The sequence below is a fragment of the Podarcis vaucheri genome, assembly GCF_965113315.1.
Source record: "Podarcis vaucheri genome assembly, chromosome: 1".
NCBI lineage: Eukaryota > Metazoa > Chordata > Lepidosauria > Squamata > Lacertidae > Podarcis > Podarcis vaucheri.
Window position 1 is genome coordinate 71241010 of NC_138759.1, and position 25713 is coordinate 71266722.

A 25713-nucleotide genomic window follows, 5' to 3' on the forward strand; every position below is an offset into this window, starting at 1 on the left:
AGGATTGCTCTACACACACACACACACACACACACACACGTTCCTTAAAACAAATAAAACCATTGATATTTTTCACTAGGTTGCTCAAAAGGAAAAGGCATATATGAATGCCAGAAAGTTAACTGCAAGGATTACTTCCTTATTTTCTATTTTCTTATTTCCTATTTTATTGCCGTGATGCTAGTGTTCAGTTAAAGCTAGCCAGCATGTTAAGTTGCAGCAGGACTACTATGTCTAGGCTTGAGGCTGTCCTGGACAAAATGCCCTCACTGAGACCCCTCCCCACCCCCCAGATAGATCTTGGCCCAGGAGTGACACAGATGGGAATGCTGAGCCTACACAGCTGGACTTGCTGGCACTGCCGTTTTGATTTAATTTCAGAGTGTGGAAGATGTACACATAAGCCACAAACAATATTAAATGAAAAATCAAAGCACAATATATATGTGTGGGTATTAGGATACAATGGTTACATGGAAAAATCAACTTTGTTAAAACATCTAGTTTTAATCCTTGCTTTATGTGCATGGATTGGTATGTAAAATTAAAATGAATAACAATTAATTAACTACAATTAACTACAATTTCTGAACCCTAAACAGGCCTGCCTAAGCTCCACTAGCCTCTTACTACATCCCTAGCTGTCCTAACCTTATAGCATATTAAAGAGAAGAACACTAGCTGCCAGTTCCAGAGTGGAATTTCAGGGAACAGGCTCCTGTGGTGTTAGATGCTCATTTACTTCCCCCCTTAGCAGAGAACAATTTGGTGTCCAGGATATGAGATCCAGTGAGGAACATCTAAGTAGAAAATTAGTTCAAGGAAACACTAAACAAAAATGTTCCAAAATAAAATAGTGCAGCCTGAACCCCTCCCAGGAATATATAAAATGTAATGAGGAAGAAGAAAAGAAATCTGAAAAAAAATTAAATCTTTTCAAAGCTGTCCATATCATGAACATCAGGAAAAATCTAGCTCTGTGTAAAAATCACAAGGAATTTTTTTGCTAAGGTAGAAATAAAATTTCCTGAAACAAGTTTTTAAAAAACTGTACAAAATGTATGTGGAAAACTCAACACAGTAAAGTCTGTCTCAAGGCAAAGTTTTGACAAGCATCAAGAATGCAATCCAAAAGGAACATTTTCTTCTTACTGTGTGCATTCCAGAGAAGAGATATAGTACAGCACAAAAAAAAGACGGGGGGGACTGCTTATGTGAAATAGAGATGATGCTAATATGGAGCCTAAAGAAGAATGGTCTAAGACCTCTCTCAGCTCCCCAACACCTCAGAAAGCTTTTCCTGCTTGCTAATTGGTTCCCTTCATTTCTAATTTGTTTACGACCAAAATTTGGTTCTCTGTTGGTAAATGACTGGTCACAAGGCCGAAAGTTCATCATGCTACTTCTGTTTACTGTCCCCAAAACAGCTTCCCTTTGTCTTAGGGATGTGCTCCTGGGGCTGGAGCTGCCATGATGGCATCCAGAGGCAAGAGTGCCTGCTGGTACATAACAAAAAGTCACAGGTCACATCCACACCGTACATAAAAGCACTTTCATACCACTTAGACAGCCCCCAAATATCCTGGGAACTGTGGTTTCTTCCCTCCATGCTTAACAAACTACAGTTAAGCTATGCCTGTTAAAGTGGGAAATGTTGAAGAAAGGGCAGCAAAATGTCACAGCTAAGCAGCTCAAATCGTGTACAGTGGTACCTCAGGTTAAGTACTTAATTTGTTCCGGCGGTCCGTACGTAACCTGAAACTGTTCTTAACCTGAAGCACCACTTTAGCTAATGGGGCCTCCTGCTGCTGTCGCGCCGCCAGAGCACAATTTCTGTTCTCATCCTGAAGCAAAGTTCTTAACCCGAGGTACTATTTCTGGGTTAGCAGAGTCTGTAACCTGAAGCGTCTGTAACCTGAAGCGTCTGTAACCCAAGGTTCCACTGTATATGGCTGACACCCTTCTTTGGAAATTAAACCAATGTCCAGACTTAACTTTCAAAAACCTTACTTGCATAAACTTATAGATGAATTAAAACATTATAATTACAGTCACATGCTTATCCAAGCATGGGCTTACAGTCTCTTCTTCTAACTGCCAAAGTAAACAACTGTTATTTTCCTCTCTTTCCGGAGCTCAGCACTCAGCTTTCTATATCTCAATTAGGCCATGCCTTGCAGCTCCCCAGAGAGATTTCCACTTTTACCTTCTGCTGCAGCTTCTCTCTCTTTCTTTCAAAGCAGAGAAGAAGCACTCCAACAATCTATCCAATTTAGCAACATTCACAAGTGGGTTCTAAAACACACTCATTTTGCTTCACATAAAATGAAGTCTCTCCTTGACTAGACACCTTCCATGTGACCAACATTAGCCAATCACATGAGAACTACCAGAGAACTCTCTAGAATTCGGTTGCCCCAACTGATCACATTTAAACACATGGTAATAATGCACGCAAGCATTTACCACATCAGTGAATTAAATTACTATACTTAACAGTATAAGACTGCTTTTAATGTATGGTGCGGATGTGAACTCAGTGAATATCCCCTCAAAAATCCACAATCCAAAAGAAAATGTTTGCTCTTCCAGCTCAGCTTGTTTGCAGTGGCCTGGCCTGTTCTACAGGCCCCCACGGCAGATGGAACTTCCTCACAATTCCAAATGGGCCCAAAAAGGTTGGCAGCCCTTTACCTAGGGCAGGTGTGGTTGCTGGAGCTGGCAAGAGTTGTAATTCAGCAACATCTGGAGGACCAAAGGTTTCCCACACCTGTCCTGGGGTCTAACCAGTGTATACTCTGGGCCCAGAGAGGCAAATCCATACCTTCTTCAGAATATGGCTCACTGTGGCAATTTAGCAAAGGCCTAGTCACCATAGCAACCATGTATCCGTCTTTCCCCTCATTTCAGAACCCAGGGGTCCAGACTAAGATCAATCTGGGCTCTATGATTCTATGATTTAATTTACGGGCTGATTGTCAGCAGATAGCGTTTTTAATTGTTTGCCTTTGTATTTGTTTTTGTATCATAGTAACTGCTTTGGGTTCCCATTGGGGGGAAGTGGGGGACAAATAAACATTTATGAGTCGAATTAACAAATAAAAATGTTAATAATGTATAAATAAATATCAAACAAGCAACCAGAGACAATAAAGCCACTTAATAGACAGACCCACAGCAAGGCTGATTTACTAGGAAGACCTCAGACAGAGTGACCAAAATATAAAAGGATATATTTTATCAACCTCAGATATCAACTTTTCATGGAACAAGGCTGCAGCATGTCGACAAACACAGCATGTTCAGCAAACCACAGCAGAGGGGCACAATATTTAATTCAGTCAGCAAGCCTCCTATGGAAATGTGAATCATGCTGTCCCCATAGTACATTCTGTTCATTCTGTCACAATAAACACAAGTGTTTGTTTGCCGAACCCATTAGCACTAAACTATAAACTTAACAAGAAAGTTCCAGAGTCAAGCTGTGTTTTTAGTTTGTAATAGTGCCCGCCATTCCAGGATTCTTTTCTTTTTCTTTTCCTTCTTCCAAATTTACTCCAAATTTTTCCTATTAAATCATAATATTTTCCAGTCTTTTGCAATTCTGCAGCATCAAATAACAGCAGGGAGTAAATCATGGGGCAAGTATGGACAGACTTATAATTTCACATTTGTGGCATTTAAAGTTTTGGAACAGCAATGACAAAGCCCGCCCCCTCAGCATCATTTCTATTATGTTCTATTGTCATGCAATGTACTGCAACTCCTCGGCTCAACTTGGTTTTATAAGGCCAGAGAGAGCAGTACAATGCAGAATTTATTTGTTTACATTGGAAAGCTCTTGTTCCCTGTCATTTAATGACCTCTATTTATGATGTATTTATAGCACTGAATAGGTTTTTTTAAAAGTCTCCATCATTTTTGGAGGATGTCACACAGTCCGTGATGTCTTTACTCACACAGAACAATACCTTTTTTTTCTTCTGCAGGGGTTCCATTTGTAAACCTCACAAATTTTGGATGATCTGTCCAAGCACTGCTTCCCAACATCAAAGCAATGACTGGAGCCTGGGGAAATCAATCCAAGCTCACATCTACATTTGTAGATTTCTACAAGTCCAAATCAGCACTGGTGTGTGTCTAGGTTTAGCCAATGTGCGTAATGAAACATTGATCGCTTTTTTATTTAGAGGAATGTCACCATTGGGAGGAGCTGGGTTTTGCACCTGCATCAAGTAGTACTTCCACAGCATCTGCATTTAAAGATGCAGACACAGCCTAAGAATGTAACTAGTCTACTTTTAATAAAATTCCCTTCCAGTTTTTGGCACCAGTGGCAAATAACAAAATTAGAACCTCCTTTTCTCTTTCACAATTTCCTTTACTCTATAGTTGTAGCCAAACTTGGTAAAATATGTTCAATTCCATCTCTTGCCTTCTAAGGGTGTCCTTGTCAGCAATCTTGTAGTAGATTGCATCCTTGCTACAGTCTTTGTTTTCAGACAAATGTTGTTTGGGTTCAGCACATAAAGGGTTGTCTCTCACTTTATCAGCATTTCTGTCCCCGAGGATTCCAGGAACTGAGTCAGCTCTCTGATATCATGTACTTTTGTCTTTTTGTCCAGTGCACTCTCATTTACAAGGAAAGTGAGGTGGTTCAGGATTCTGCTGATTTCAAGTTCCAAGAAATCTCATGCGCCAGAAGAGCGATAGTCAAGACCACAAAAGTTGGGAGATCTGTTTCAGTAAACTCCCATCATTGAAAAGTTTTGATGTGAAAATGACACCGGTGCTCCAACAGTGTTACAGATAGGCTCTCCTTGTATACACAGTTTGGTGCAAATTGATACTCATGGTAGACTCTGATGATGTGCTGTTCCACATGTCGAGAATGTGAATCACTCCTGCTTTCCTGGGTGTCATGCCCTGAAGCCTCTGGCTGACCATCCGTCACAACAAAATGCTAGACTCATTTGACCTTTGGCCAGCTCTTATCTTCTTATCACTTTGGTTTCAGATGAAAGACTATGTGCTAAGAGACATGACCAGGGTACAGCTTTAAAAGGGTGGGGGGAGCTGGAATTGCTACATTTTGGTTGACAAAAGCAGGTTTGCCCTTTTAAGATACTATTGGTTTCCTGGGAGAGACATTGCTGTGAATCTCCTTCTTGCACATACTGCATTCCCCGATTCTCTTATTTTTTTTTTATAAAATTTTTATTAGTTTTACAAAAGTTTTTATAACAAACAAACATAAACAAAAAACAAACAAACAAACAAATATAATTTCAAAATATCCTTTCATAGACTTCTTTCCTCGGACTTCCCCATACCTCCCCTTTCTGCATCCTCATGTCCAAATTTTATAGCAACTTATAAATGTTCTTTCCCATCCTAATTCATTATGGTCCTTTCTTAATCTAATCTTATATTACTGCAACCCTTTCTTCTCTGTAAAATCTCGACATTCTAAGCTTCATCAAGTTTATAGTAGTTCTTAAGATAAATCTTGAATTTCTTCCAGTCTTCTTCCGCAGTCTCCTTTCCCTGGTCACGAATTCTGCTCGTCATTTCCGCCAATGTCATATAGTCAATCACTTTCATCTGCCATTCTTCCAAGGTGGGTAAATCTTGTGTCTTCCAATACTTTGCGATCAGTATTCTTGCTGCTGTTGTTGCATACATGAAAAAAGTTCTATCCTTTTTTGGCACCAATTGGCCGACAATGCCCAAGAGAAAGGCCTCTGGTTTCTTAAGAAAGGTATATTTAAATACCTTTTTCATTTCATTATATATCATCTCCCAGAAAGCCTTAATCTTCGGGCATGTCCACCAAAGATGATAAAAAGTACCTTCAGTTTCCTTACATTTCCAACATTTGTTATCAGGCAAATGGTAAATTTTTGCTAGCTTAACTGGGGTCATGTACCACCTATAAACCATTTTCATAACATTTTCCTTTAAAGCACTACATGCCGTAAATTTAATACCAGTGTTCCACAACGTTTCCCAGTCAGCAGACATAATATTATGACCAATATCCTGTGCCCACTTAATCATAACTGATTTAACTGTTTCATCTTGTGTATTCCATTTCAACAACAAGTTATACATTCTTGACAAGTTCTTAGTATTGGGTTCTAACAGTTCTGTCTCAAGTTTTGATTTTTCCACCTGGAAGCCAATTTTCCTGTCTTGTTTGAAAACCTCCATTATTTGATAATAGTGGAGCCAATCTTGTACTTTTGGTTTTAGTTTTTCATGGCTCTTTAATTTCAGTTTCTCTCCATCCTGTTCTAAGATCTCACAATACTTTGGCCATCCGTCCTCCATATTAACTTTCTTGTGGGCCTTAGCCTCTAAGGGTGACAACCATCTAGGGGTTTTGTTTTCCAACAGATCTTTATATCTCATCCAAACATTGAACAACGCTTTCCTTACAATATGATTTTTAAAGGCACTATGCACTTTGATTTTGTCATACCATAGATATGCATGCCAGCCAAATGCATTATTGAAACCTTCTAAGTCCAAGATATCTGTATTCTCGAGGAGCATCCACTCTTTCAGCCAGCAGAATGCTGCTGCTTCATAGTACAATTTTAAGTCCGGCAGGGCAAATCCCCCTCTTTCTTTTGCATCTGTTAATATTTTATATTTTATTCTGGGCTTTTTGCCCTGCCAGACAAATTTCGCAATATCTTTCTGCCACCTCTTGAAACAGTCCATCTTGTCAATAATCTGCAAAGTTTGAAATAAAAACAACATTCTTGGCGATACATTCATCTTAATCACTGCAATTCGGCCTAACATTGACAATCTCAAATTTGACCATATTTCTAGATCTTTTGCATTCCCCGATTCTCTTAAACTGGCCAATGACTACATAGTTCTTCTTTGACAGCCATATTCCCAATGTCTCAGCAACAAGGAACTTGGCACATTTCCTCCTTGAGATGAAATGTATACGAGGTAGTAGGGGTGTGCACCAACCACAAGATCCAGTTAGTACCTTGGTTTGGAGCTTTGGAAAACATCCTGCCTTGGTCCAAAGAACTTTGAAGCCTGGCTGATTTGGTCAGGATCCATCCAAGGGTGTGTACACACCACAGATTTAAAGTGGTTTTGATAAATCCCACATAAACATATTTTGCAAATCATCCCTACCATGTCCTACTCATCTAAGTTGCAGGCTGCACCCTTCACATGCAGGAGAAGTCCCTAACTCACGGAGGGCTTGAGACCCATCAACTACCCTCACCTGTTTAACCAGCCAGTCAAAGCTAGTTCCCAGGGTGAGGCCACTGTCACATGCTGACAGCCCCTAGGAGCCACAGATTAAATCTGAGTGCAGGGTGGGGACCAAAGGTGGACAAACTATCCCAGAAGAGGCATGACGTATCTCCCACCAGAGATACTCCTCCTTCCCTAACACCCTGTACATCCTGCTGTGAGCATATATGAACATTATTCATCATAATAGGTAAGAACTTGCTTAACTCAGTAAAGAAGTGTAGGGTACCGTATATTTGCCAGCTCAAGGTGAGCTGGACCATCTGTCTGAGAATGTATTGTTGTGGGAGGCTGCTGCCATTTATTCCCTAAAGGTAAAGGTAAAGGTACCCCTGCCCGAACGGGCCAGTCTTGACAGACTCTGGGGTTTGTGCGCCCATCTCACATCTATAGGCCGGGGGCCAGCGCTGTCCGCAGACACTTCCGGGTCACGTGGCCAGCGTGACAAGCTGCATCTGGCGAGCCAGCGCAGCACACGGAACGCCGTTTACCTTCCCGCTGATAAGCGGTACCTATTTATCTACTTGCACCCGGGGGTGCTTTCGAACTGCTAGGTTGGCAGGCGCTGGGACCGAGCGACGGGAGCGCACCCCGCCGCGGGGATTCAAACCGCCGACCTTTCGATCGGCAAGCCCTAGGCGCTGAGGCTTTTACCCACAGCGCCACCCGCGTCCCTCATTTATTCCCTACTTAGCCATTATCCTACAACCCCTAGCTGTGTTTTCTAGCAGAATCTCAGATACTGCAGACCCGTGGAATATATCTAAGTGCACAGAGAAGTAGAAAGAAGTTGGACAGGCTCTCTCTTTTAAAAAATGCACTTCTAGATAAGGTGAACAGATGTTGCCCAGCCTGCTAAGACAACCTGAGAAATATGTGGCTAGCTCTAGCAGATAGATTTCTGTTGGTTTCCCAATGCCATGTTAAGAAATAAATTTCAATTTCAAACTAGATAGCTCAAAAGTGCCTCATGGAGAAAACTCAAAGCCTGTTCATTCTCCGCCCGCCCGCCCGCCTGCGCGCCCCACCCCCCGCCCGCAACCATACAAGTCACATTTTCGTCACCTCCTTGACATATCAAGATAGGGCAGTGATTCAATTTTGGTAATTGCATCTGCCATTTTGTGAAATAACTGGGTGGGCAATGTCTGTTGGTTGGTGTAAATAGCTTAGCTAACAACTCAGTTAATTAGAGCTCAGCTGGACCTTTGCTTTGTGAATGCTAATCCTTTTCCAGTTATCTTTAAGGGTGTGTGTGCATGTTTAATTTCAACTATGAGATTATCCTGCTGTGAATAAAATCTGTTTTATTAATACTTACATACTTATTGTGATTTACATGTGAGCAGCTGCTCTTCATTAATTGTCTTGGACCCCTCAGCCTAAAGTCCTTGATTCTTGTGATGTAATGGCATAAAAAGTTGGCTTCTACCTAGCCTTCCACCCACAAGGTCTAAATATGGAGCAGGGCAAATCTCTGCAGATTCCAGAGACAGGCTATGCTTAAGACGTGCTCCAGACCTGAGTCCCGCATGATTGCACCAAACAGCAAAAAACATGGGCTTTTTTATTAATAAGGATAACAAATATGAGTCATATGCACATGCTGGCTTTTTAAATACTTGATGTTGGCTATCACTTTATGGCACCAGGAGGAAGCCAAGGCAAATAAAATTGTTTTGAGTAAATATTACATTTCTAGAGCATGAATAAGTTTTTCTCTTACAGCAGTGTGTTGCTAAGGGGAATAAGAACTCAGAACCGAAAGGGGCAAGCAATAGCTAAATCATCTCTCTGTCTTGCAGATAGTCTACATCCCAAACTGCTTGTTTGGACTCATCCGTGGGTGTGCTAACAGAGTTCATTCTTGAGCAGAGTCACAGGGGAAATGAAATAAAAATAGCAGCTACAGGTCAGATAGCCTATGCCCTGTGCTTCTCTGAGGGAAGCAGATAGCTTTGCATAAAATAGATCTAAGCTTTGTCCTCAACCTGAAACAACTGCAGAACTTAATGCCAATTTGCATACACACACCTCAGCAAAACTATCACAACATATTGTGATCAATTGCCTTCAGCATATTTCAACCCAGTTAACTGTGTATCTAATGGTGGGTGAACTCCTACACCTGTATGCACACAAACACACATATTTGATAAACCTTAGGAGAATCTTCCTTTGTATGCTTTGTTGAATGGTCTCTTTAAATGTGAAGGTTCATTATTGTTCCACAAGATGTGTAAGTCTTTAAGGGCCAGAGCAAATAACGAGACCCAGTTTTACAGCTGTGAAACAGTATAGCAGGTGCTGCTAAGTTGTGTTAATTAAGCTGTGTCAGCAATTGGGTATAGTATATAAAGAGAAGCACCTACCTCTCTTAGTACCCTGGGGGTTGGGTTGGTGGATGGGTCATGCTTATTGATATGTTTAGTGTAAAAGGAGTTTTTGTTTTTGTAATTAAAACCTTGTTAAAGTTATTTTTGAGTTCCTTGTAATGCGTGGTCTCCCCAGCAAGCTTTCTGCAGCGCAACTAAACTGCAAATAGCCAACATGCTTTGGTCAGGTTGATAATTTGACAGAAGCCCTTATGTATGGGTGTTGGCCTTTCCATTTACCCCTTCTTCCTTCCCCAAATTTATTAATTATTTTTATGTTATTTCTTTATTTAATTTCTGTATCACCCTTCATCTGAAGATCACAGGACAGTTTACAATCTAAAAACACAAACATACATAGGTTTTAAAAAAACAAACCAATACCAGCCCCCCACAGTTTAAAAGACCATAGATAGTTTAAATAGCCAAAGGAATGGATGAAGTAGAATGTTTTTACCTGGCGTCTAAAGATATGTAACCAAGGGGAGAGCATTCTACAAGCAGGGAGCCAATGCAGAAAAGGTCTGTTCTCACGTTGCTGCCCTCCAGACCTCTCACAGAGAAGGCACACAAAGAAGGTCCTCAGATGATGATTGCAGGGTCTGGGTTGCTTCCTATGGGGAGAGGCAGTACTTGAGGTATTGTGGTCCTAAGCTTTAAGCCTTTATAGATCAAAACCAACCCTTTGAATTGGGCCCAGAAACTGATCAGCACTAGAGCAATCAGGCCACATTTGGCGTTATATGTCTTGCTTCGATGAGAAACCTGGCCACTGAATTCTGCATCAGCTGAAATTTCTGAACCATCTTCAGAGGCAGCTCCATCTACAACTGCAATGATTACAGTAATCAAACCTAGAGGTTACCAGAGCATAGACAACAGTAGTTAAACTATCCCTGTCCAAACAGGGGCGTAGCGGGGCCACCAGCAAAAGCTGATGGAAGACACTCTGTGCTGCTGAGGCCTGAGCCTCAAGCGACAGCAAAGGATCCAGAAGTACCCTCAAGCTAAATACCTGCTCCTTCAGAGGGAGTGTAACCCCATCAAGAAGAGGCAATCTCCCATCCATCCATTAACAGTGCCTCAGCCTTATCTGGAAGTGCTTATCACTTATCAGGCTAATTGTGCAAAAGGAGCAAGAACATGTCCTTCAGACAAGAGTTTGAGAAGCCTTGGGAATAAGATAGTCTATAACTGAAATACTCTAAAAATGTATCATTTATAAGGACAGAACAAGTTGGCAGTGTTGGAGAGTAACTTGATGTCCTAGTGATGTAAGGATCTTTTAGAAGGACTATTATTAACGAGTCCACGGCAGTATGGAATGGAATTTAATTTACAAATAGCGCTCAAGTCCCGTGAGTGCTCTGACCAGTGAGGATTTCCCAGCCAGTATACAGTTGCTTCCAAAGACTAATACTAAGAAATGGAGGCCTATATCCATGTTTTGCCTCAGTATGCAGGCAGAGGCTTTTCCATCATGTGGAAGCTGCCAGCAAGCCATTTCTGCCAACAGAGGAGCTCAAAAACTATATTAAGAGCAAATTGCTCTTTCCCTTTTGTATTGTACTTTACAGCTGTAATATGAGGAAGTGTTTTTAAATAGTGGAGCTTATAAAGTGTTAGAACAGTTGGCTAAACTCTCGGCAACCCTTTTGCTAAGGCAGAGATCGGTGAAACGTGACATTGCTAGTACTGAATGAAGTAAACACCGATGACAACATCCTTATTTGAAAACTTACCATATTTGGAAACTAAAATTCACTCTCAGACACCTCTGGACTTTATATGGCATGCAGAACAAAATTTGCATATGCAACAGAGCCTTCTCTCGGTGTTTAAACTAGATCTACATTCTCACTGCTTGTTCTATGTGAAAACAAAATACACTGCTTGTGAATGCTTCTCATACAGAATACAGAAGGATCAGTAGCCTCTTGAGTGAAGAGAACATTGGTGACTATCCTGTACATTGTAAATATTGGATATTTTCCTACTTTAATCACTTGTTGAAGGACTACTTTTAACCTGTGCTTTATGTCTTTTTATGTGTGCATTTACTTGGTTTTTAAAGTGATTTTTTTTTACTATATATATATATATATACACTGTATGTTAAACTACATTATGCAGAATTATGCCAGTAAGAGGACCACCAGTAAACGCAGGTGTTCTGCACATTCAGTCACTTCCTTCCCTAGTCAAGTCGTTAAGTCTTCTTGAAAAAATTCAAGGCTTTCACATGTCACAGTGAAATAAATAAATAGATGACGGTGTGGCCCTTAAATACATTATACCTCCAACTACTGAACATAAGATTCAACATTATCCTTCCTATGTATAACCTATGGCATTTCCTTTTTTTTTTTTTTTTTGTAACACCAACTGCTGCTTGGTCAACTCATCCATTGCTTATTCTGGAATAATTTCTGTGGCTAAGGACAATTTAGTGTTCAACATTAAAAGAAAAACACTTGAAAAACGATCCCTGCTGCTCTGTAAAGGGAACAGATCTATCAAGTTGACTGCCTACCCCTCCTTCCCTTCAAAACTTACTCATGCTGAACTTGTTTCATAGGCTGCGTCTGCCATCTAGTGTTCATGAACTGCTGTGTCTTCTTAAAAATCTGAAAATAAATTGGATGAAAGCCAAGCATATCCACATGACTTGCAACTTGCATTTAGTGTATACAGCAGTCCAGATCACAATCTTAAACCACAAATAACATACGAAAACCCAATCAACCTCCCGCCACCCTGTGAAGTTGTTGGACATCTATAAGCCTGAGCCAGCATGACCAGAGGGCAGGGATGATGACAGGTGTTGTTCAGATTTGCAGCCATATAATCTATTCTTGCATATCTGTAAATTATTAAGAAGGGCATAATGAGCAGCTTTAAGGCCTCCTTTGCTTTTCCATGCATCTTGATGGAATTTCAGACAGCCAAAGGCTGTGCTTAATTTGCATGGAACCTAATGAAACCTTTGGCAATTTGAGCACAAGGTAATTCATGAATAATGATTCTGGACAGCGTCTGGCCCCTTGCCACAACCAGGAGATGCAAACTGCTCTATGCCAGCTCTCAGAGTGAAGCTCATTACTCAGAATGGGTTGAGCAGCTCATTCCACTGGGCTGGTAATCAGATGTCTCCTCCAGGTGACCTGTTTATCCATCCTGCTTTTCATACACAAAGTTTACACAGAGATTAGCCTATGTGCAGTCTTTACTAGGCATTTGTTTTGCTTTTTTTACTGGAAGATGATGCAGCAATGAGCATTTATCCTGATTTGCTTGTGGGGTGGTTATACGTCTGCCCGTTAATCATTCATCCCACACTTTTAAATGTTTTTCACTGACACTTCCCAAACTACAAAGAGTCTTATTCTTCTTAGAAGTTGCCTATGTAAGATAACCAAGCCCCTTAATCGACTTTAAACATACATACCTAAAGTTCTGGAAATAGCAGACCTTGGGGGTCTCAAATTTGAGTGGTGCCCTGTGCAATGCCAAAATGTGGTGCCCCCTGCCCCTAACCTCACCCCCATATTGCTTATTCGTTTCAACATCTCCCCTCTTAATGCATAGGGCTTTTTGCCCAAGCTACAATGTGCATTCCGGTCCCTACTCTTACACACACACACACATGCCCATCTCAATCTCAGTACAGATAGGAGCAAATCCTCCATCCTCCTGTGCATCAATGTAAGAAAGGAGAGATGGTTTCTGTACACCTCTACCACCCTTAATTCCCTCCTCTCCCCGTTATTTGTGGACAGTGGATGGGACTGGTGTTTAGCTTTCATATCACATACCACAGCTAGTGCAAGTGGAAGGATAAAGCCCATGTGTACTGGTATCATTGTGTGTCAACATTTTTCAAAGATCCTATTAGAACATTCTAAGGCAAAAGTGAGAACGTGCTTCAAAACACGCTTTATTTTAAACAGCACAACTTTTCTAAGAAACATAATCACTGCTGCCCTTTCACCCAGTCAGATTTTCTAGCCTGCAGCCAGGCAAAGTGAACCAGTACAGGCAGCTGGTAGGTGTTCCTCTATAATTAACTCCATTGCCAGAACAACAATTGGCAAGCAACTATTGTTTTGAGCGCAATTAGAGAATGCAAAGAATGCCACTGCAAGGCTGCTGGATGCAATAATGTAATCTTTTGGAGGGAAATAATGTATGTGTTTAGTTACTGATGAGGAACTGTAGGAGGAAGGCAGGCTACACCAGATTTGAAATGAAAGAGAAAAACATAAAGGTGCCATCTCAGTGACAAATGCGTAAGCTCTCACTGGATTTATGTTGATAAAGGAAGTTTATCTGAACAGGTCTCTCTTATCATATCTGAAATTCCATCAGGGCAGCTGTATACTATGGTTTATGGCTTCAGCATACTAGGCCAACATTGCCTCCAGGACATTTCTGGTAATAGGTACACATTGTCTCATCATAACAGTATACTGTATTAAAATGCCAGGATGACGTGCTGTTAGTTCTATGTGTAGGCAAAGCTGAGGCATTGCTCATGGAATAAAAACAGGACCCAAAAGTGCACCAATTCAGGTGCTGGCTTCATATTTCATATTTCAAAACAAAATACATTTCTAATGTTTTTTGCTTGCAGACCTTATACCAAACCAGATCATGGACTCATTTAACTCAGCCTTGTCTTCAATGAGTGGCAGCAGCAATCCAAGGTTTCAAGCAGGATCTTTCTCAGCACTACCAGGAAATGGCAGATTGAAATCACTAGACTTGGGTATGCTTAGCTCTGCATAAGGCTGCAGCCTTACTTCTCATCATTTAGAATGCTTGCCCCTATGGTCTCTCTCTCTCTCTCTCTCTCTCTCACACACACACACACACACACACACACACACACACATCTATGTCTAGATAGATAGATAGATAGATCATGTTACCAAAACCATCATATAGGGCAGGAATAGGATGTCTTTGGCCCTCCAGGTGCTGTTGGGACTCCCAGCCAGTTTAGCCAAGGATTAGGTATGATGGGAGTTCTAACATCTTGAGGATCATTGGCTCCTCATCTCTGTCGCAGAGACAGAATATAGCCTTATGCTGAAAGGCTTTTGTGCAGGTTGAAAGATCATGAGTGTGTCCCTTAGAATCAAACTATCCTATCAAGTAAAGCTCTTACTCAACTAAAACTAGTGTGCAATTCCAATCATGAAAACTTCTAAGCTTATCAGCTGTTATTAGCCTTCAACTCAAGTCTTCTGTGCCTTGGATTACAAGGCAATCTTTATTATAATGGGTGGGGTGGCATAGTGAATGTCTGGTTTTGCCAGTCAGCTATTTTGGGTAGGCAGGTCTTCACTTACAGATTCTAACTGGGTTGAATTTGGCTTCAGGCATAAGTCAATAAAACTAACTTCTGTTTACATGCCAGTTGAATGAATTCATTCTTGTGCAATGCATTCCTTCTTTAGCATATCACCACTAGGGGACAGTTTAAGACAACAGATACATCAATTTCCCCCCTACAATTCTGGGAAGGACAGGGCCTAAATCTCCTCCATCATGAAATTCACTGGGCAGCTTTGGGCTAGTATGACACTAAGTGAGGCTGCCTACCATTGAACCTCTAATAGTTGTGAAGACTGCATTCCAACATAAATGAAGCTACATATGCAAACTGCAGCACTTTGCCTGCACCGTTATTTTGCTGATCTACAGAATAGGCATACAGGAGATGGAAGGAACCAGAGACTAAATGGTGTGGTCTCTATGAGGACTGAAAATGCTTATTCAGCACCACCAAATGGCTATGACTTTTGTCTGAGTAAGACACAATGAAGGTGATTCAGCTGAGGTCAACAAGAGCCTCGGAACAGAAGATAAAATGGGAAGACAGAGCCGGAGAGAAGCAGGGAAGTATCCCAGTGAAGTAGAAAGTTCTGCAAGTGGCCCGCAAGTCGTGGGTGAGGACCCCAAAACACACACTGCCTTATATAGGACACAGACTATAATTTCACAGTGGCTAATCCATCTGACAGCCATTGTTCAAAGTCTCAGGCAGAGGTCTACCTCAGGCATAGGCAAACTCTGGCCCTCCAGATGTTTGGGACTACAACTCCCATTGCCCCTAGCTAACAGGACCAATAGTCAGGGATGATGGGAATTGTAGTCCCAAACATCTGGAGGGCCAGAGTTTGCCTATGCCTGGTCTATCTCCTGTCAGACACTTTGCCCAGAAGCTTCTACCTGTATGTTGCAATGGATATGCTCTCCCATTAACTGATGGCTAAGCACAGGAGAAAGGATAAATATTCCATCTCTTGAAGGAATTAAGATACATAAAAAATAGAAGGGGTCATGGGGTCAGTGTAGGTCCTCCCCTATCAACTGTGGGTGAAACTGCCCACATCTTGTTCACCTGAGAATCTTAACAAAAGTGCACCCAATAAAACTCCATAACATGCTCCAGTGTTGCTGAATTAAAGGCTGTGATCATCAAAATATTTATTACGTGGGTTTATGTCATTGTGTGAAGTGGCTTCATGTATCAACACAATTCAGACATGTATTACAGGAGTATTACCTAAGACATACAGGTGAAGTGTGCCTGTAAGATGCAATATGTTCTTCATTCAGTTTGATATTTAACGCTATTTATCCCATCCCACCCCTGACCTAATAAGAGATGAATAGAAACAATGAAATTACACTTAATTCGTTTTAATAGACGCTCTAGTAAAAATGAACAGAACATGTGAAAACAAGAATTACTGGTGCTTCCTTAAACTGCTACAATATACTACTGCAGTAAGGAAAAATATTAACGGTTAGATTACCTAATACAACTTAACACTGCACATTAAATTGGACATCATAAAAACAATCCCAACTTGTTTCTCAGATTTTAGCACTAGTCTTGGTAATTCAATGTGAATGCATCATCAGCATAAAAAGAATGCTTATTGTACAGCAACTAAAAGTCTGAGAAACTGTATTTCATTAATATTCATGCACATAACCATTTGTTGATTTTTTTAATTAAAAAAAAACAGTTAAGAAAACAAAACAAAAATAACCGTGGAGCTAATTACACAAATAGCCCAATATAGCTGATGCTCTTCTGTCTTACTTGGTAAAAGTCCAAAATCACTGGGTGTGGGGATCACACTTCAGCCGGCATTATTACTGGATAGAATCCATGAACTTCAAGACAACTTGCATGAAACACTCATGTATATCCCAGTCAAATGAATGGAAAGAGCTGCATAGTTCTGTCTCTGTGCCCCCCGCTGCCAGGCATGAGCTCCAGAGAACCGACCCTACTTCAAGGTTATCACTTTTTGTTCCTGTGGTATGAAGGCACAAATAACTGAATAATACATACTATTATATATTCAAACACTTAAGTATAAAATATTAAATTTTACATTTGTGTCAAAATAATTTACCAAGTATTAGCTGCACCAATATTCAGGCTGTACAGAAAAACTGTACAAGTTTGGTAAGCAAGGACAGTTAGTCAACAATTTACATGAGCAGGTGTCTGTGATTCAGGAAGTAGCTGGTTAGCAAACAATGCAATCCTTTGCATGTTTATTCAGGAAATAAGACCCAGTAGGTTCAGTGGGACTTACTCCCAGGTAAGTATGCACAGGCTTGCACCCATAGACTTTCATAGTAAGTTACACAAATTGTTTCAGTCAAAGAAAGGCCTAATGCCAGCAGTAATTCCCAAGCTATACATCATGAGAAGGACTGACAAAACGTGTCCTAAAAAACTAAGCCACTATGGCAAAAAACATCTGCCACCCAATGCAACATTGATTCCCTTTTCTCACCAATATATGAGCTGCAGCAGCATCCCAAGCAACACTCCAGGATTCCTTAAAGACTACAGGACAGGAGGAGGAGGAATCCTAGAAACATTAGCACTACCCAAGAAAGCACAGTGCCAGCCCTACACCTTACTCACTGGGTAAAAGGGAGGGCGGATCACTTGGCAGTTAGGACTGACACTATTATCCTGCATTTGCACAGATTATTACTGTCCATTATTTTGAAAGCTGAATGGAGATATATATCTGAGTGAAGAACAAAGCATGCCTTCAATTTTAACCCAGAAAGAAAGACTGCTTCTCAGGTATCAAAAGTTTGAGCAATGCAAGTCTACAGTGAATATGTATAGAGTGTGTGTGTGTGTGTGTGTGTGAGAGAGAGAGAGAGAGAGAGAGAGAGAGAGAGAGAGAGAGAGATTTTTTCAATACTGATTTTTCTTAAGTGATATGTGTTTGAAGCACAATGCTTGATCTGAAAAGTTTAGCACACAACCAAGGGGAGGGGAAAATCTCCCCAGCACATCAATATTTCTGGCATTGTAATTTTTCAGTTTGCCAAACCTAGACAGGTAGCAGGAATACTGCATATAAGAATTTATAATACAAAAATTATTTAAATGTATGTTAAGTGAAATGTTCAGGAGTACACTTTACCAGTATTGGGCTAAGAATTCCTAAGCAGACTTCCTAGAAATAGAAAAGGATTGCCAGAATTCTGACAAAAGGTTTCTCCCAAGAAAGACAAAACATATATTCCTAAAAACTGCAAACAGTTGTCTAAAATTTGCAGATAGCTACTGCTAAAAGATAAAAAACCAAACAAAACCCAGGAACTGCTTAAAGTACTGCTACTCCCCCACTTTCTCCTTACACACTTCAGGCTTGTTAAGATGCTACTCCCTCAAAATTGTTTTCCTGAGATAGCAGCCAATATCTACAGAGAAAGGAATTCTGGGGAATTTCAACACAGTTTTAGCAGCTAAAGCTACTGTGCTTCTCCAGGAGATTCTGGACTGTAGCAAGCAGAGATGAAAAGTTTACATAATATGTTACAGCCTCAAACCAGTTCAGAGTTTGTTAACCGAAAAGGTATTTCAATTGGTCCTTGTTTCACTTCTCCTTCCCCTAAGCCAGTGCCAAATTCTAAAAATCAAGTGGGAATTAGAACCCCCCCCCCCCACTTTCCTGATCTATATCTGGGGTTGCCAAACTGTGGTCCATGGATCGCTGGTGTTCCATAAGCTTCATTCAGGTGGTCTGTGGATATGTGGTTGAACAGGCACTGGCATGTCAGTTGCTTTCAATATTCATACTGATTTTTAAATGTTTTTAATTGTTTCCTTTAATTCTTATATTCTATTGCATTACAGTTTGAATTCTAGGGAATACAATGTATAAGAATTAAAAGAAGCAATTTAAATGTAATTTAAAAGTCATTCAGTATCTAATGCAGTTCATTATAATTGCCACTAAGTGCAAAAAGTAAAATAAAATAAAATTTAGTGAGCCACAAAGATCCTCAGCAATTTTAAAGCAGTCCATAGAGGAAAAAGTATGAGAACCACTGATCCACTGGTTTGAATTCATTTCAAACACAATTTGTGTGGAGAAAACCAACACTTTTGACCTCCGGCCAATTCTGCTATAATAATGTTCCCTGTGTGTACAAGCATGAAAATGCATTAGACATTAATGTGCACCAGTCATTTAATAGTTTGCAGTCCTGTGCAACTTGTTCATGGAAACCTTGAAACAAAGCTGGTATAAAATTATTCCTTTTAGATTTCTTACACACACACCCACACACACGCACCATTCATTGCTCAGAAGTGCCCCTTTTCCCCTTCCAACTCTTCTCTCTCTGCTCAAGTTCAGCTTCAGTGAAGGCTGCTGGTCCCCAGTTTGTGATCAAGTGAGGATTCTTGGAACCTATAAGACACAAAATGTTACTTGTAGTACTTTGAATAGGTATGACGCATTCCAGATCTGGCCTTGCTTAGTTACTTGCAATAAGTTGTGCCATAATATAGATGCCATCGAAAGTAATGCACATGGACAGAGATCTCTGCACTTGGATGTGCATCCAATGTATGCTCTTTGGTTTCTGATCTAGCAAACAATGTTCATTTCATTTTCATTTCAGGGTGATAGGTTTTTCAAAATTATATAGCAAGTTCAAAATTGGACCTGATCATTATAATTCTGAACAACTATGCCTATTATTAAACCAGAATACAGCTTTTCAGTGTTTGACCTTTTTTGCAAACATTACCCTTCTCATCCCCAAAATGTCATGCACCTAATTCCCTAGTCAGTCCTATTTTCCAAATGGTGAACTGAGAACTGAAGATTGTGGCTGATGCTCTAAAGCCTATGAGGTGGGGATCTGAACCCAGGCTTCCAAGACTGATAGACAATATTCTAGCCACCATACTAAAATGATTAGAGAATAGTTGTTGTGTTAAGAATGTTAAAATAATGACGTAGTCATTCTACAACGAAGAGCCCTAATATACGAACTACACAGCTCCTATGTAGCTAGGCAAAAAGTTAGGTAATGTAGCTCACTGCTGATCACAACTTCCTTTTTTCATGCTGTGCTACCTGGAGCCCAGTTTCTCAGTACACAAACTGTAGTTTGTGCCAATGGGCCACCTGGAGTCAGGAATTATCAGCCTTCTCTCCAACCTGGGCTTCATTTATGAGACGTCCACTCATAGTATGTATGTATGTATTTACAAATGGTTAATATTAGCCATGGACATCAAATAACCCCAGAAAAACAGGGAACAATTGCCCAATATCAGTCAAGTACTGTTCTGGGCTTATCATGGGGAAAATATTTAAGAATTAATGGGTCTGTGTTGTAAAATGTATTGAACTTTTGCTTTGCAGAACAAGCAAGATATGGATTTTATAAATAAATTACTATGGAAGCGTAGATAGGATTTTATCTCGCACACATTTTCTTGGAAATCAGTTTAATTCTATTTTGCGGAAATTCTGTCAAATAAATTTGTTTAGTAATGATGTGTCAGAGCCAATTCTCCAAGATCCACCAGCTTTTCAAATAGTCTTGGGATCACGGTGAGTAACAGAGAAGCTCTTACCCTAATGCCAACTGAAGCAGCAGTATATTTCTTATTAGAATTTAACTCAGTAACCTGACTCTTGCTGAACCAATAAATTAAGCTCATAGGAACGGTTAGTGCTTGCTGATATATCACGTATTTCCTTCATTATGTTTTTACTCAACAAGGATGATTAAATAGGAAATTGAAACAGCAACTTCCTCACTTCAGGAAAAACACTAAGAAGTACCCTGCTGAAGCTTAAATTGAACTAGAATGCACCTCGTAGCTGATAAGAACAAAACTAGAGTATGATCTCCACACAGCTGGAATGTGAAACATGTTACAGAAATAATCAAAACAAAACCAGGGGATTGTGCTACCGCCTAGGACTTGCCATTTTCTTTATTAATTTCATTTCACTTCCTTGACAAGCTATCCCAGGTGGGTTATAAAATATAATTACAGTAGGATCACTTCTTATGCAGAAATTATGTTCCGGGGGATTGTGTGTGAAGCCAAAATTGCATACAGTCAGAACAACTCCAGAACCACACACAAACACAAACATCTCTACTTTTCTGAAGCCAGCACACCGAGTGGGCCTGGCCTGCAATGCAAGACAAAGAGCTTTTAGGTTCTCCACCATTCTTACTGGGCTCTGGGAGACTCCTGAGAGATCTCGTGGGAGCCTCCCAGAGTCTGCACGAGACCTTCCCTGAGCCTGTTAAGAGTCTGAGAGCTTAAAGGGGCTTTCCACAGTGGGGAAACACAGTGCACAAACAGCTTTTAAGCACCCTGCCTTGCTTACTGGGCTCTGGGAAGCTCTGATGAGATCTTGGACAGCCCAATGAGCCCACGCAAGAGGCTCCCAGAGCCCAGGAAGCATTTCTGACAGCTTTTAGCTCCCTGTCTTGCATGCATTTAAGTTCTGTGATATCAGGTTGCTGGCCACCAAACACATAAAGCTGTGATAACCCAGGTTAAATGCGTGCAGGTTACAATCCTACTGTATAAAATAAATGCAATATATCATTTTAATAGGGGGAAAACCCCTACCAAAGAGTGCTTGTGAGGAGTCTTGCAGGCACCTACAATCTCAGCTCGCATTGTTTGTTTGCAGCACAGTCCCCTTTATTCAGATTTAAAAATAAAAATAAAAATCATGTTTTCCAGTCTGCAGCATTTCCCAGTTCACTAACAGGAAGTGCAGCCCAGGCTGACTCAGTAGCAGTTCAGACTTCTTGGAAACCACAATAGGTTACTGGAGATAAAAATAGCACCACTCATGTGTGGATTCATGAATGAAAACTGTACTTTCCTACCTGGTTCAATTAATCGAATTAGTCCCTCGTGGTGAGCAACTTTATCTTTCCAACTCTTGGTCTTGTTTGCTGCAACTTCCAACTTCTTTTTGACCTCCTAAAGCAATATTAAATTGGTTTAAGCATTAACAATACGTGGACACTCAAATGATAGGAGATTTCTGCTATTGCCACTGCCCAAAAATTTTACTACCTAAAATATTGCACTAGCTCACCTCGTATTGTTCCAGTGCTTCCTTCCTATCCAGTTCCAGTTGTTCTAACTGTTGCAGTGCAACTTGAAGAGCATGTTCCTTCATCATTCTCTGGTTTTCCAACTCCTGCTTCTCTGCTTCAGTCACCTCAATGGTCTGCTGCTGCTCTAAATGCCATTTCTCCAGTTCTTGTCTCTTTGTAGATTCTTCCTCCAGTAGCCTAGAAAGAGTTTATAGTGGTTGGGAAAGAGTGTATACATTAGGAACATCACTATCTATCAATTTGATTAACTATCAAAACTAGACACAGTTATTCTCCAGAACTAATAAAGAGTTGTGTAGAACAGGTCAGTGGGAGGGGTTTTTTGCTTTCATGTTCCCATCCCGCTTGGCAACCATGCTTGGAGTATAAATAATCTCCCATATAAGATTAGCCGATGCCCATGGGATGTTTTCATCACCCACTTCAGCCTATAGCTCTGTTTACAGACTTCACCCATCAGATTTCACTAAATCTGTCTCTTGACTGACAGACAGCTCTGGGCTGAGAGACTCAGTTCGCTGTCACCCATACTATTGAATGCCAGAGGCAGAAAATACAATGATTCAAGGACAAGAGAATTCTGCCTGACTGCAGAGATATTCAGATTGCTTTGTCACTTCCCAAATCTCTCTCTCTTCAAGCATTCCCCTCGATTAGATACATGAATGGCAACCCTCTCACTCAGTATGAAGTACGGAGTAGCCTAAGATTTTATTCCTATTGCTATAAAAATATATACTGACCTGGCCTGAAGTCTCCTGACAGTCTCCTCATCCTGGCGTGCCTGTTTTTCATCCTCCAAGGCCTCCTGTAGCTGCTTATACATTTCCTCGAGTTCCTGGACTCTCTGCAAGTACTGTTCTAGCTCAGATGACTTCTGGGCTACCTGTTCTTCCATTTTCTGTCTCACCTGGTGATATGGAAGAGAAGGATGCTTCATCATACTTCACAACCAATAACAGAATTCATCCTTTTATGTAAGAGAGAGAGAGAGGAAGGAAGGAAAGAAGGAAGGAAGGGAGGAAGGAAGGGAAGAAGGGAGGAAGGGAGGAATCCTTCCATCTGCCGACCAGGTTTCCCATCCCCCAAACCCTCATAAGTTTGCAGCTGTGATTTTTCCTTTTCATCAGCAAATAAACCTCTTGGCCCTTTCTTTTCCAAACATTGCTGCAATCCCCGCCTTGTTTCTATGTATCTATTATTAATTTGGATAGTCAAGCTTTAATCTATTTATTAAGATAGATCATTTTTAGACTCACAAATTAAACAGCTAGAACTTGCCCCTTCTTCGAGCTATTTTGGTTCTAAGTTCATTACTATACTAGAGGGATGGAATACAAAATATTAAAAATTGCCTTTACTTCCAGCAATGATCACCATACTTTTGTTTCTTACATTTTAAATGAAACTGCAGGCTTCTGAAATATTAAATGTTATGTAAACTTTAAAACTCAGATGATTAACTGATAAGACCTAGTTAACCCCTTCATCATTATACTGAAAAGGTACTGACTTGGTCCCTTGTATGTCCATGTAACTGCTACATACCGGGATGGAGAGGGGCAAGGGAGCAGTGAGGTCTTTGTGGTAGACCAGTAGGAGTACCAGATTGGCTTCAACAGTGTGTTTGCCTTCTCATGCCACCCAGTATGCTGCAGCGGCTCAGCAGGTGGGTGAAGGACAGGTGGGTGCCACCACACCTCACCAGCTGCTACTGCCTTAGTTCCTGCTACATTATCCTTCAGCAGATTCAAAGATGCCATACACCTTTCTCCTATCACTATGACGTCATCTGTCTCCTTACGGCAGTGTTTCTCAAACTTGGGTCTCCAGCTGTTGTTGGACTACAACTCCCACCCCTGGTCCTGCTAGCTAGGGATGATGGGAATTGTCATCCAACAAAAGCTGGAGACCCAAGTTTGAGAAACACTGCCTTACCATTGCACAGTTTGCCTGCCCATTTCAAGCTTCTTTGCTTTCAAAGCAGTCTCTCTGACCCAACTCTTATTTTGTCATTTCCCCCTTACTGTTCCTTCCATTCTGCACAAGCTAATGTTTATTTATTGTGCCCAAAAAAACAAGGCACTGTACAGTATGACACAACATTGACACTGACTCAACTGCCCACAAGTTTACAATCTAAACAGACAGATCTTGAGGAAAAGACACACAATGATACCACTCCTTGATATGTCCTAATTCCTCTGTGCCAGTTAGCTGGTCAAGTTCAGAAATACATCACTCAGCAGAATCCTGAATCAACAACATATGAATTTTTATTTGGTTGCCTCACTTACTGGTTGCTTTGCTCTTTTTATTGTTTTATTTTACTGACTTCGTCACCTGGGATGCAGTCAGATGCGGTTTGATTATGTTAGTTTCACAAGTTATGATGCTAGTGCTTCTGTCCCAATTTCTAATGTTGCTTTTACCACTGCAGGACCAGTTGCATTATGGAACTGTGGCTTTTAAATCAAAATATCACCATGTTGTGCTAAACTTTTGAACTGCATGGCCCAAATCTCATTACGTGTGCAGTGGCGGCATGATCATGAAAGCCATGGGAATATCACAGCGTAAAACTCCCATGGTTTTCCAAGTTAATGGAGTTGCAAACAAAAAAAATATTTTACTAAAAAAATTAACATGGAATTGAGCACTAAACTGTCACCAGATTTCCAGAAGTCGCTTTTACATTGTGTGGAAGATCCCATAAAACATAGAAATTCAAAGTAAAGAAAATGTTGGGAAGATAGAATGCAGCGCTGTCTGAATGTAGCCTTACTCTCCTTGAACTTACCATTTTCTCTCTCTCCAGCTCAAGACTGAATCGATCTTGCAATTCCATTTGAGTCTGCAGACGTTTGGTCTCCTCTTCTGAAGCTCGAGCTGCAGCTTCCTCGAGTTGCTGTGCCAGAGAAGAAAGAACTAGATAGCTCCCACTAATTTGTCTATATGCACAGATACAGATCAACTATTTCTTACTTTATTGCTGTGGCATTTGGTTTTTAAAATTGTATTTTCATTTTAACGGTTTGTAAATCAATCTGGAAACAACATATTTTTGAAGGGTGGGATATAGATTAAAAATCAAAACAACTATCTTCAATTAAGCTGAGATAAGTCTCAGGCCCTGGAATCATGAAGCTGTAAGGATTGAAAGGTCTGAAATGGTGAGATAGTTTAGCAGACTTTACTGAGGCTACATTTAAAACATTCCTAACCAAGTAACTCACATCAACCAGAGAACAGCACACAGACAAACAACAGCACACAGGAGAAAGTTACACCATCACTACCTGTCAAACAGGATATAAGATTAGTTTACCACACCTAAGCAAGTAAATAGTGCCACATGCCAAAATGATGGTCCTATCAAAAGCAGATAAGCCACTCTGCAGTTAAGCAGATAAGCATACTCTGAGCCCCACAAAAACATGGGAGAGAATAGGCATTACCAAAAATTCATGCACACACTCATGTGGAAGGCATGGGCCGGTATTACTTTGGTTCTCTGTTTTTCTGGCAAAGGCTGGAGCCCAGAGAAGCCTATACTAAAACGCTTCCGTGCATAGATGGGGGAGTG

At 40.7% G+C, this 25713-nt stretch overlaps 1 protein-coding gene and 1 long non-coding RNA gene across 39 annotated transcripts in view; both read right to left on the minus strand.

Moving 5' to 3' along the window:
* Nucleotides 1-3735, minus strand: part of LOC309516744 — a 116288-nt gene extending 112553 nt beyond the window's left edge. For 6 of the 37 annotated variants that reach the window (XR_014212998.1, XR_014213017.1, XR_014213022.1 and 3 more), the window contains exon 1: nucleotides 2207-2391. This is a non-coding gene — a long non-coding RNA (uncharacterized lncRNA). Of the gene's footprint in view, nucleotides 1-2010; nucleotides 2103-2206; nucleotides 2426-2466; nucleotides 2656-2787 lie in introns of those variants that run through there. The other 31 variants (XR_014213016.1, XR_014213020.1, XR_014213021.1 and 28 more) reach the window with 20 other exon arrangements.
* Nucleotides 3736-16363: 12628 nt separating this feature from the next.
* Nucleotides 16364-25713, minus strand: part of SWAP70 (switching B cell complex subunit SWAP70) — a 32772-nt gene continuing 23422 nt past the window's right edge. Inside the window, exons 8-13 of one of the 2 annotated variants that reach the window (XM_082193827.1) lie at nucleotides 24928-25035; nucleotides 22871-23037; nucleotides 22106-22304; nucleotides 21891-21987; nucleotides 19308-19423; nucleotides 16364-17005 (exon numbers count right to left, since the gene is read on the minus strand). In XM_082193827.1, the coding sequence (XP_082049953.1) occupies nucleotides 19311-19423; nucleotides 21891-21987; nucleotides 22106-22304; nucleotides 22871-23037; nucleotides 24928-25035 (684 nt within the window). In that variant the 3' untranslated portion in view covers nucleotides 16364-17005; nucleotides 19308-19310. Of the gene's footprint in view, nucleotides 19424-21890; nucleotides 21988-22105; nucleotides 22305-22870; nucleotides 23038-24927; nucleotides 25036-25713 lie in introns of both variants that reach the window. The other variant, XM_082193826.1, reaches the window with a different exon arrangement.